Source organism: Silene latifolia, chromosome 3 (assembly GCF_048544455.1).
Source record: "Silene latifolia isolate original U9 population chromosome 3, ASM4854445v1, whole genome shotgun sequence".
Taxonomy (NCBI): domain Eukaryota; kingdom Viridiplantae; phylum Streptophyta; class Magnoliopsida; order Caryophyllales; family Caryophyllaceae; genus Silene; species Silene latifolia.
The window spans coordinates 79,361,029-79,373,063 of NC_133528.1; the positions used below are offsets into that span (position 1 = coordinate 79,361,029).

Sequence of the window (12,035 nt, forward strand, 5' to 3'; positions counted from 1 at the left end):
CCAAACACACCCAAATTGTGTGCTGGGCTGGTACTTGGTAGGCGTACATATTATTATCAGCATTCTTGCTCAAGCAGGTTGTAGGTTCCAACTTATTCCTTCAAGCACGTTGTACGGGTTATAATATTGATTCGTCTCTAATTGTATCTTCGTAATTGAGAAGTTATGTTTACTTTCTTAACATTAGTTTTCTCGTGAGAATGTGAGTATATACAAATACATTGAAATATTTTTTTTTAGAATATGAGTATATACAAATAAATTAACATTTTTTTTATGATTTGTGTATATAAAAGTTATAATTGTCATGCACGAGTAACTAAATAATGTTCTGTTTGTAAGTGAGCTTGTACAAATGTAGTTTTTTTTGCATCTGGAAAATGTAAGTTTTTCTTCGTAGAATAAATAATTAATGAGTTAAATAAAGGCCTTGACTAATTCAATATTAATACTTATACTCCCTCCTATTCACTATATTCTTCCCCTTTCCTTTTTGCACAAGAAATAAGAAAGTGAATTTGGATCACACAAAACACACTATCTCACATACAGTTTAATTTGGACCACACAAATCAACCCAAAAAAGGAAATAGGGAAGAAAACCCGAATAATCCGAATAAGGAAATAGGGAAGAATATAATGAATAGGAGGGAGTATATTATACAGAGTATGTTATATCTTATATTTGAAGAATAATTAGAAATTATTATTATTTTAAATATTTTAAATTACAAAAGTAATTGAAAAATCAAGTTTATATATTTTATTAAATTAATATAATTTTTATAAATTCTTCACTATAAGTATGGTAAGTAATATTAATTATAATATTATTATTATTGAATATGATTGCTTTTGACAAATAAAATATACCATACCAATCTATATTTTGACATGTATTCTGATTCTACCTCGACCCGTGACCCGTATTAGCCTACCCATATTTAGTCTGACCCGTATTCGAGTTTAACATGTATGAACCGCCTCACCAGCCGACCTATCCAACCCGTTTGAGTGGTCTAGCAAACCTTGCATCAAAGTCATGTGGTAATTATCTAAATTTTGTAGTCTGACCCGTATTCGAGTTTAATATGTATGAGTCTTTGACAGATATTTTCAAATAATTGGGAATGGAACGCGCCCATGATTAGCAAGCTTTATAATTTGCTTAACTTTATTAACTCATCTAGATTTAATATATTAGCAAAATAATGTTTTATTTGTGCAATTTGCTCAAAGCTGGATTTTCTAATAGCAAGGCATTGACATACGTTATGCGCAAAGCATACCGCACAATCAAAATAAGTGAATTAAGATTGAGAGAGTAAAATCGGCTTTGATAAAGAGTAATATAGTCAAAGGCTTAAATTATCAATGTACTATTTACCTTTGTATATGATCTTGTTTGAAGAATCATATGAATGACGAGCATTATAAATATATGATCACTCTGAATTGTTAGTACTCATCCCTAAAAAGAAAAGCAGAGCAATACCATTAGTTCTATATATGAAATAATACAATAATTTAAGTTCATAACTAAACTGTAGATAAAAATGAGCAATAAAAGACAATACAAAATAATGTTAACTATACTGTGCACATACATACAAAACGAAAAAAAAAAACACAGCTAATGTTATACGGAGTATCTTGGGTACCAATTAGGAGATATTTATACATGCAATTTGCCAACGGTGGGAGCAAGTCTCCCATATATAAACAAATTGGTATTGAATACCTATACTACCCCTTATAATCATAATCAAACTTTTATTTTATTCTTATATATTATTTTATGTTTGATAATTTATTTATTTATTTTTTTTTTGGTAAAATGTAAGTATATTGAATTAAAGAAAAAGAAGGCATTACAAACTATCAGGTTACACAAGCAACCCACAAAACTCACTCGGCCTACACAAAACGGCCCAAACCAAATAAGAACCAACAACAAAAGAAAATGGAAAATCTTATCCAACAAAACCCGATCATCCCCTTACTCCATCTTCTTCCCCCGTATACTGTTCTTCCCCTTTTTAGTAAACCCTAAATCGCAATCTGTATTCCACTTAACCATCTCCGATCACAATCATCAATGGCATTCCTAGCAACACCCTTTACTCGCAACCGCAGTTCCGTCAAAATGCTATGTGCCAGTTTCTCCGGTCTTAACAGCTTAGATTCAAATTTGCTGAGGTTTCTCTGACGCCATATGTGGTATATTGCAGCATTCAGGATTGCATTCATCACCCCTTTCTTCAATCTCGAGCCTGGTAATCTTCCTCTCCAATCCATAAGATTCTCAACTGGAAGAGGATAACATAACCAGATCTCAATTTGTTGGAGGACCCTTTTGCTATACTCACAATTAAGGAAAAGATGATCCAAATTCTCTACTGCATTTTCACAGATGAGACAGGTATCATCCTCCACAACCCCCCAATCTTTTAAGTTTAGCATTTGTGTTGAGGCTTCCGTGCTGATACATCCACACTAGAAAAGCATGCTTAGGTACCGTCCATTTATGCCAAATGAATTTGTCCCATTGTACTGGTATTCCTTTGTTTCTGAGCCACTCATAACCCTTGGCTATGGTATAACCACGGCCATGTTGGACTGACCACTCATTTTGCTGGTAAGCATCTTTCAAGAGATCTCTGACTTGGCAAACCTTTCTCCAGTACCAGCTAGAGTCTGCTGGTGGAAGGTAGTTTTGCATTTATTTTTTAGTTAATATTATTAATTGAAATATATGCCTAGGCGTAAAACTATATCAGTGCAAAATTGAAAACTTATCTTTTCCACTAATACAATTACAAACTTTATCACTTAAATTTTTTTAATAATGATTATAGTTATTTGGCATTAATTATTTTATTGAGGTATGTTGGAGATTCGAATGTAATTTATCTTACGTAGGATTCAAAAATAAAACTCAATCTTTTTTGTAGTTTACTATATCTCTTATTTTATTAGCTCAAAAATAATTATTTTCAGCTGAGTTTATTATTAAAAATAAAAATCGTGCTTTCAAAAAGTTGGAGTCTCTAGAATTGTCCGAAAAAAGCCTCTTTTTATATATATATATATATATATATATATATATATATATATATATATATATATATATATATATATATATATATATTGATTTTTCTTTGAATTCAAATCAGTCGATTGGGGTTATCTGAAATTAGGCCATCTATTAATCGAGTTCAATTACTGGGCGAACTCAATTTCCGTAATGGATTTCCTGGTGGTATCTTTGGGTCACAAATTGGGTTTATCAAGTCGCGTTACTTTGGTTGGAACAATAAGTTATGTGAAAGATCAAACTACCCTTTAAAAATATATTCACAATATAGAAAGGTAAACAACTGACCGGGACGGAGGGAGTACATCAACTATTATAGAGGATAAATAAACTACTTTTTATGGAAAAATGGAAAAAAAAAGAGAGGATTTTACATTCTATGGCTCACTCTTCCATACTTACAAACTAAAACAAAAAAAATATAAAATAACAAAATATGGAAATGAAATATTCTAGTCGAGAACAAGAAAAGATGAGATATCTTCGTTGGGTATTAACATATTGGTAGAGTACGGTAAAATGTGCACGGAAGGTCATCGTCCACAACATTAACAAGGCGCCAAGGCTAGCGACTCCAAGAGACCAATGAAATATTTGGGCTGTCAAGTGACGAGAACAAAATACACCTATGCCACAAAGGCGTAAAAATGATAGGTAAAATGCAAACAAGTCAAGTCTCTCCATGGAAAAAACATCTCCTATATCTTGATGATTTAACAAGACATTTAGAAGACTACTAACCTACAGTTACTTTTTGTACATAAAAATTGTTATTTCATGAGTTTCATATCTCAAAAATCAATCCAATCAAATTGATTTGGCCAATTGATAGTGTGATACATTTGAGTCTGGTAGTTTTCATTTGAGTTAATTTGAATATTTCGTTATAATTTTTTTTATGTAAAATGAGGGCCTAGCTAGATAGATTAAATGATTTATCTGGTTTGGTCTGATCTACTAGCGAAAATTTCAAGTCTAGCAAAAGGTCTCGTTGAACAGACTCAACATTCTTTCAAAGGTTCTTGGGAGGAAATTGTTTTGATTCTTAACCTTGTAGAGTATCAAATTTGCACATGTGCCTATGTCGCACCAATCAAGGAGGAGAGAGTGTCCACTTCAAAGTATTTAGATGTTTATTCCAAAACCAATTGGCTATGAGTACATTAATTCTTTGGTTTAAAAACAGATTATTCTCTTCTCCTTTTATAGTGTGGAACACTTACATGTGCACAATTTTGAGTTAGAGTTATTTCTCCACATCCTCGATGGTTCGTGTTTCGATCATTCTTAAATGTGTAGTGTATATATATATATATATATATATATATATATATATATATATATATATATATATATATATATATATATATATATATATATATATAGAGGCAAGATCAAGTGAGTTTGACACTTTTCGTGAGTTTCCCCGCCGCATATATAAGCAAATGAGTTGACAAAACCCAATTATCAAAAATTGAGCCGTCATAATCTTCCCAGCTCTTTCTCTCTCTTTCTCCCCCTTCTCTCTCTACTCGATCAAACACTGTTTCATCTCAAAACCACGCGAAATTTTTTCATCAGTTCTTCAAATTTTGATCAACAAATTTGATCAACAAATTCATCAGTTCTTCAAAATTTGATCAACAATTCATTCATTATTTTGATTTTTTCAATTAAAACTATCAATTTGTTTATCAATTTTTCGAAATTTGATCAACAATTATCCGAAAACCCTAATTCTTCAAATTCGACTGAAGGTATTGATATTTCTTCCGATTTCTGATTTAATAATCGAATAACTTCAGTAATTGAATCAAATAACAAATTCTGACTTGATTTACGTGTTTTTTCCATAAATTTCAAACTTCAACGATCTTTGAATTAGACGATCAAACGCTTACTCGCTTGATGATATTGCTTGATAATCAAACAACGATGAATTCGGTGTAAATTTGTGACATAATCTTTGATATAATAATGTTGTTATTAGGTTGATAAGTTTTTTGTAAAAATTACTGATTGCATGAAGATTGTTTTCATATTGTTTTCATAACAGTAATTGCATGTAGGTTTTCATTCATGATATCATTCAATATCTAGTATTTGAATAACTGGATTACAATAATACAATAACTGCCTTACAATATTAAAATAGCTTTGATATTACATTAAAATAACTGTGTGTGCATTGTGGTGGACTAGGCTACCAATTTCACTAAAACCCTCCCCCCCTCTGATAGAATAATTGCATTTGTATAAAACAATAACTTCATTATAACGTTAAAATAACTGCTGTAGCAGAGATTGTTTTTTTTCATAATAAATACTATTTTATAGGATCTGACAAAAAAATCCTTACAATAACTACTCTTTAATAATGAAATAACTTTAATACTACATTAAAATAACTGTGTGTGCGTTGTGGTGGACTAGGCTACCAATTCCACTAAAACCCTCCCTCTCTCGATAGAATAATTGCATTTGTATAATACAATAATCGCATTATAACGTTAAAATAATTCTGTAATAAGAGATTGTTTTTTTCATAATAAATACTACTTTATAGGATCTGACAAAAAAATCCTTACAATAACTACTCTTTAATAATGAAATAACTTTAATATTACATTAAAATAAGTGTGTGTGCATTGTGGTGGACTAGGCTACCAATCTCACTAAAACCCTCCCCTCTCTGATAGAATAATTGCATTTGTATAATACAATAATCGCATTATAACATTAAAATAAGCTTGTAGCAGAGATTGTTTTTTTCATAATAAATACTAGTTTATAGGATCTGACAAAAAAATCCTTACAATAACTACTCTTTAATAATGAAATAACTTTAATACTACATTAAAATAACTGTGTGTGTATTGTGGTGGACTAGGCTACCAATTTCACTAAAACACTCCCTCTCCGATAGAATAATTGCATTTGTATAATACAATAACTGCATTATAACGTTAAAATAACTGCTGCTGCAGAGGTTGTATTGTTTTGTTTTGTATAGAATCTAAGATATTGAAATTAATAATACCATAACAGTTCTCCTGTTTTAATGTTTCCAGGCATTGAAATTAATACTACCAATGCAACAACTTTTTCTACACCTCTTTCATTGCGTCGAAACAGGGAGAAAATACTATCCATAATCTGGGATTGAGATATACTCAGGTGGCAGTGAGGAGTGGAATAGGATGGTAGAAAATGGTTTCAAACCTGCTCTGGGGTTAATGTTTGTAAAGCTGGAGGAGGCAATAGAGTTTTACAATTTATATCTTTGTGGCTTGTGGTTTCATACCAAGAAAGTACACACAAACAAGATTCCGTGATGGTTTGATAGACAAAAAATCAATGGTGCAATGACATGGATTCAAAGAGGATCGCAAAAAACTCAAACCGTTGTTGAATTTGAAAACACGAGAAGAGAAAAAGAAGAGGAAAAGGTCTCAGAGAGCCAAAGAAAACAAAAATAACAAGATTTGGTTGCAAGGCAAAAATACGGTTTTGTGTTGTATTCAATGACCTTAAGGAGCTAATAGGGTATGCTATTGATACGTTTTATGAAGGTCATAATCACGGAGACTCGCTCACTCAAAGAACGGGAATTCGGAAAAACGTAAGAACACTTAACCTTTACATGAAGCGGACAATTGTTAACAATTGTAAACTCAACATCGGGGCTACCAAGACTTTTAGAATTCTCGCGAGAACAATCAAATGGGTATGCAAACATTGGTGCATCTCTCACAGAATTCAAGAACTTCAAAAGAAATATTAAATGTTATATAGGTGAGAAGGATCTTGACATGATTCTCGATTATTTAAAGGCACTTTTCGAATCACAAGATGGCTTTTACTATGCTTACCAAGTTGATGAGGATAATTGTTTGGCTAAAATCTTTTGGGCAGATGCACAAGCAAGAATGAATTATTCCTTGTTTGGGGACACCATCACCTTTGATCCTACTTACGGTACTAACAAGTACCACATGGCCTTCACCCCATTCACTGGTGTTGACAACCACAAAAAATCAGTGACTTTTCCTGCTGCACTTGTCGATCATGAGAACGATGGGTCATTCATTTGGGTGTTTAAGAAGTTCCTTGATTGTATGGGCAACAAGGAACCTCAGTGCATTCTTACTGATCAAGATCCGGCAATTAAACTCGGGGTGCGTTCTGTATTCAAGCAAGCAAGACATCGTTACTGCATGTGGCATATAATGAAAAAACTTACCGATAAAGTTGAGTCACGGATTTGTAAGGAGACTGACTTTGTTGAGCGGATATGCGGAGTTGTTTGGGATACTGACTTGGAACCCATTGAGTTTGAAGAAAAATGGACTCAAGTGATTAATGACTTTGAGTTGAATGATAAAACTTGGTTGACATACATGTATGGCAAAAGGCACAAATGGATACCTGCTTACTTTAGGGATTTGCCTTTAGGCTGCCTTTTGAAGCCTACACAAAGATCAGAGAGTCAAAACAGTTATTTCAAAAGATTTGAGAGCATAGATGACACACTTGTAGAATTTTGGTTGCGTTTTCAGAGTGCAATGGAACAACAACGCTATAATCACAGATTTCTTGATGCTGCAAGTGACAAAGACATTGCCACGAGGTTTCTTCTAAGACAATGATTGAAAAACATGCCTCTAAAATCTACACACATACTGTTTTCTATGAGTTCCAAAAGCAAGTGCAAATGGCTCCCTGTTCGTGTGCCGTTAGGGGGTTTTCTGAGCAAGGAAACATGCACATTATAAATGTTGAAGATGCCTACAAGAAGCATAGAATATTTCAGGTTATTCAATTTTATAAACATAATTGTCTTTTTACTTTAACATACAATAACTGTGATAAAAGAATACAATAACCGTGTTTTACCATTAAAAAAATCATGTGAAAACTATACAATAATCACAATTATGCTTTACAATAATTGATGTTGAGTTTATTTGCAATTGTTCTGATTTTTTTCCATAAATATATTAATTTGATAATGCTTTACAGTAATTGATAATGCTTTACACTTGCCAATTTGTTACAATAATCAAGGATATGCTTTAAAATAATTTGGGAAGAGCTTTACAATAATCAGATACATGAGAGCTTTAAAATAATCAGAGGTATGCTTTACAATAATTGGGCAAACGCTTTACAATAATCAGCTACATGAAAGCTTTAAAATAATTGCATTTGATCATTTGAATAACTTAATAATCATGTGAAAACTACTTTGTAACATTATATTAAGCATTAAAAAACTGAAGGACTTCTACCTTGGTGTTAATTGCTAGTCTGCATAAAATAATTCATGTTGAACTATATAATAACTATGTTTGCCTTTTAAAATAACTACACTGTAATGTAGGTTGCTCACAATAACGAATCAAAGGAAACAACATGTACGTGCAAGATGTTTGAGAGGAAAGGAATCCTTTGTAAACACATTATATGGATTATATCGGAAAAGGATCGCAAAGCATACCGGAGCAAAGACATCAAAACTAGATGGACGAAGAAATCATATAGAAAGCCTTTGTATGGACTGGATGGAAAGTTATTGCAAGACTACGATCCCACTGATTTGAGAAAGTTGGAATTATCAAGGGTATGGTCAGAGTTTTATGCAACAATAAGTGTTCTTAACTCGATGCCTGAAAATCAAATCAAGGAGCTAAGTTTGATGCTTTTACAATTCCGAGAGAAAATAAATCCAACCAAAGAGAGCTTGACAAAGGATCAAGAACTGGAAATGCTCTTAGGTTGTTCAGCAAAATCAAATATTACTGTTCTTCCACCAAAGATTGCAAAAAACAAAGGAAGCGGCATGAGAATGAAATCAAACAAGGATAAGGCAATTGAGAAGGCGAGCAAACCGAAGAGGATATGTAATAACTGCAAACAAATGGGACACCATGACAAGAGAAACTGTCCAAATCCGTTTGTTGAGCATGCTTTGGAGGAAGAAGATGAAGAGGAAAATGAAATGGAGGATGAAGATGAAGAAGAAGAATGAAAAATGCATTACGCTTTAAAATAATCAAGATTACGTTTTAAAATAATCCATATTATGCTTTACAATAACCGCAAGATTGCAAAATAATTGTGTTAGACTTTTTTACAAATAATCAGGGGTATACTTTACAATAAGTGTGTTAGACATAGAAAAACCTTAGAGACATAGAAAAAAAAACCCTAGAGATAGAAAGAGAAAGAGGATGCCGTCTGATTAGGGCTTCTTCCTTGATCTGATCTATTGCTATGGCTATTGAATCATCTAAGAAATCCTCTTTACAAAAGAATCCGTCACAAACTGCTACTTCCAGAGTTTTACGATCTGAAAAAGCAAAGAAAATACAGGGACCTGATGTAGAGGAGGGACAGAAAACTAAAAGTATAAATGAGATTACAGGGGTTCCCATACTACAGGACTGTGAATTACAAATTGAGAATGCTGTGGAGGCAGTGGTGGAGACGGATGAGGATGAAGAGGAAGAAGGCCAGGATGATGGAGAATGGTTCCAGAGACATGGAAAAAAGATCTTGCAGCTGGTTGATGATGAGTCGTCTGAGTTACTTCATTTAACTGATGAGGACGTACAAGATGAATTGGAGTACTGACAAAATGCTATTTATGGCTTCATCTTGGGGGCCAATCCTCCTTGGCAAGCCTTGGAAGGATTCCTGAAAAAATTATGGAGTAAGCACACAATTACTAAAATATCTTTTATGCCAAATGGAGTATTCCTAGTTAGATTTCAAACTGAGGAAATGAAACAAGCAGTTCTAACCAGTGGACACTTCTTATTTCATAATAAGCCTATGATACTTAGACCATGGACACCAGAGGTTGAATTAACAAAGGAGGAAGTTAAGAGTGTACCTGCCTGGGTCAGAATTCACAAGCTGCCCTTGAAATTTTGGGGTAAAAGCTTAAGTAAAATTGCTAATCTAGTAGGTCAATATGTGAAAAGTGATGAGGCCACTGAGCAAAAAACTAGATTAGGATTTGCAAGGGTTATGGTTGAGTTGCAATTAGGGCAGAAATTTCCAAAAACTATTCAATTCTTGGATGAGAAACACAAGTTAATGACTTTGGATATTGAATATGAATGGAAGCCAAGTGTGTGTACTAAATGTAAACTACTTGGGCATGAGAAAGAGAATTGCAGGAAAGGCAAACCTGTGCAATCAAGGCAGGTTCCTCATAAAGTGTGGAGACCTGTCCAAAAGCAGAAAGTTGCAAATCCTTCAGCCAGTATGGCTACTGCATCTGTTCAGGCTACTGTACAGGTTCAAGAGCAAGGTTCAGACCTACAAGATAATGTTCAAACACCTGCTGTAAGGATACAAAACCTGGAAGGGGGCTCAAGGTCTCCAGTCAGGCCAGTGAGAGTAACAAGACAAGCTGGGGACAACTCTGAACATCATATTTCTCCTACCTATAAGGAGGTATTGAGAGGCACAAGTCCTCCTAGAGCAGGAGTTGTTATAAGTTCTCCCAGAGCAGGAGTTGATATTAATGGTAGTGAACCTATCCATCTTACCCCATGATTAATTTTGGATTTTGGAATGTGAGGGGGATGAATAGGGAGGGGAAGCAGTAATTTGTTAATAGATTTATTCAGTCTAATAATGTTGGTTTTTTTGGTTTTCTTGAAACAAAAATAAAACCACAAAATCTTAATAAAACTGTTAATAATATTTTTAAGGATTGGTGTGTGACCACCAATTCAGCTTACCATAAGGGAGGAAGAATCTGGCTATTGTGGAATCCCACTATGGTGGATATCTTGGTTTTAGAGTACAATGCCCAATTTATGCACTTTTTGGTCACTGATAAATCCACACAACAACAATTTCATCACTCTCTAGTTTATGCTTTCAATGGAGATAAAGAGAGAGAGGAACTTTGGAGCAGTCTTAGAAGGGTAGCTATGCAGGTCAGTGGTCCCTGGTCAACTGGGGGAGATTTTAATTGTGTGTCTCAGACACATGAGAGGTTGGGAGGACATGTTACTAAATCTGAAGCAGAGCCTTTCCAACATTGCATTGAGGACTGCAACTTGAGTGATATGCCTTCTACAGGAGCTTTCTATACTTGGAATAACAAACAAGCCCCTGAAACAAGGGTTTATAGTAGACTGGATAGAATATTTCTGAATCATGAATGGTCAGTCCAGTTACCTGAGTATTTTGCAAATTTTCTACCTGAAGGTCTTTTTGATCACACTCCTTGCCTAGTCACTGCTGCTGATACTCAGTCTCACAAACGAGCTTTCAAATACTATAATATGTGGAGCAAGACTCCTGATTTTAAAGAGTGTGTCACAGCTTGTTGGAATCAAATTATCAGAGGGACACACATGTATGGGGTGGTCAGGAAGCTTAAGTTGTTGAAGCCTAAGCTTAAGTAGCTCAATAGAATGCATTTTAGTGATGTGGAGAATCAGTCTGATTTAGCCCAGGTTAAGTTGACTCATATACAGCAGCTACTAACTCAAACTCCAGGGGATGCTGATCTCATTCAGAAAGAGTATGAAGCTCATAAACAGTTCCTATTCTTGCATGAAGCCAAACTGAAGTTCTTACAGCAAAAAGCAAAAGCTCACTGGATGAATGAGGGTGACACTAATTCTTCCTATTTTCATGGACTCATCAAGGCTAGAAGGAATAAAAATGCTATCTATCAGATTAAAGATCACAATGGTAGGATGCATACTACTGAAGATGGAATACAAATGGCTTTTCTGGAATACTATAACATGCTCCTAGGCTCCAAAAACCAAACTCTCCAAGTTAAAAAATCTGTGGTCCAGAAAGGCAACATGTGTACTGAAGCACACTGTCAGAAGCTCTTAAGTCCTATTACACATCAGGAGATAAAAGAGGCTATGTTCTGTATACCTAATGATAAGGCACC

At 34.0% G+C, this 12,035-nt stretch overlaps 3 protein-coding genes across 3 annotated transcripts; 2 read left to right on the plus strand and 1 right to left on the minus strand.

The window, feature by feature from the left end:
* Positions 1–2,049: 2,049 nt before the first annotated feature.
* LOC141649243 (uncharacterized) lies at positions 2,050–2,722 on the minus strand. The gene is made up of 2 exons (XM_074457938.1): positions 2,625–2,722; positions 2,050–2,482 (listed from the first exon to the last, which is right to left on the minus strand). Exons 1-2 carry the CDS (start codon positions 2,720–2,722, stop codon positions 2,050–2,052), a joined length of 531 nt encoding a protein of 176 aa, XP_074314039.1.
* A 4,187-nt stretch (positions 2,723–6,909) lies between these two features.
* LOC141649244 (protein FAR1-RELATED SEQUENCE 5-like) lies at positions 6,910–7,746 on the plus strand. The gene has a single exon (XM_074457939.1). The coding sequence runs from the start codon at positions 6,910–6,912 to the stop codon at positions 7,744–7,746; it is 837 nt and encodes a 278-aa protein (XP_074314040.1).
* A 3,147-nt stretch (positions 7,747–10,893) lies between these two features.
* On the plus strand, positions 10,894–11,529 carry LOC141649245 (uncharacterized). The gene has a single exon (XM_074457940.1). It carries the CDS (start codon positions 10,894–10,896, stop codon positions 11,527–11,529), a length of 636 nt encoding a protein of 211 aa, XP_074314041.1.
* The last annotated feature ends 506 nt before the right edge of the window (positions 11,530–12,035 follow it).

Coding starts and splice junctions, on each gene's coding strand:
- LOC141649244 (XM_074457939.1), top strand. CDS start 6,910: ATGATTCTCGATTATTTAAAGGCACTTTTCGAATCACAAGATGGCTTT.
- LOC141649245 (XM_074457940.1), top strand. CDS start 10,894: ATGGTGGATATCTTGGTTTTAGAGTACAATGCCCAATTTATGCACTTT.
- LOC141649243 (XM_074457938.1), bottom strand. CDS start 2,722: ATGCAAAACTACCTTCCACCAGCAGACTCTAGCTGGTACTGGAGAAAG. Junction 2,483..2,624: donor GCTTACCAGCAAAATGAGTG/GTCAGTCCAACA, acceptor TGGATGTATCAG/CACGGAAGCCTCAACACAAA.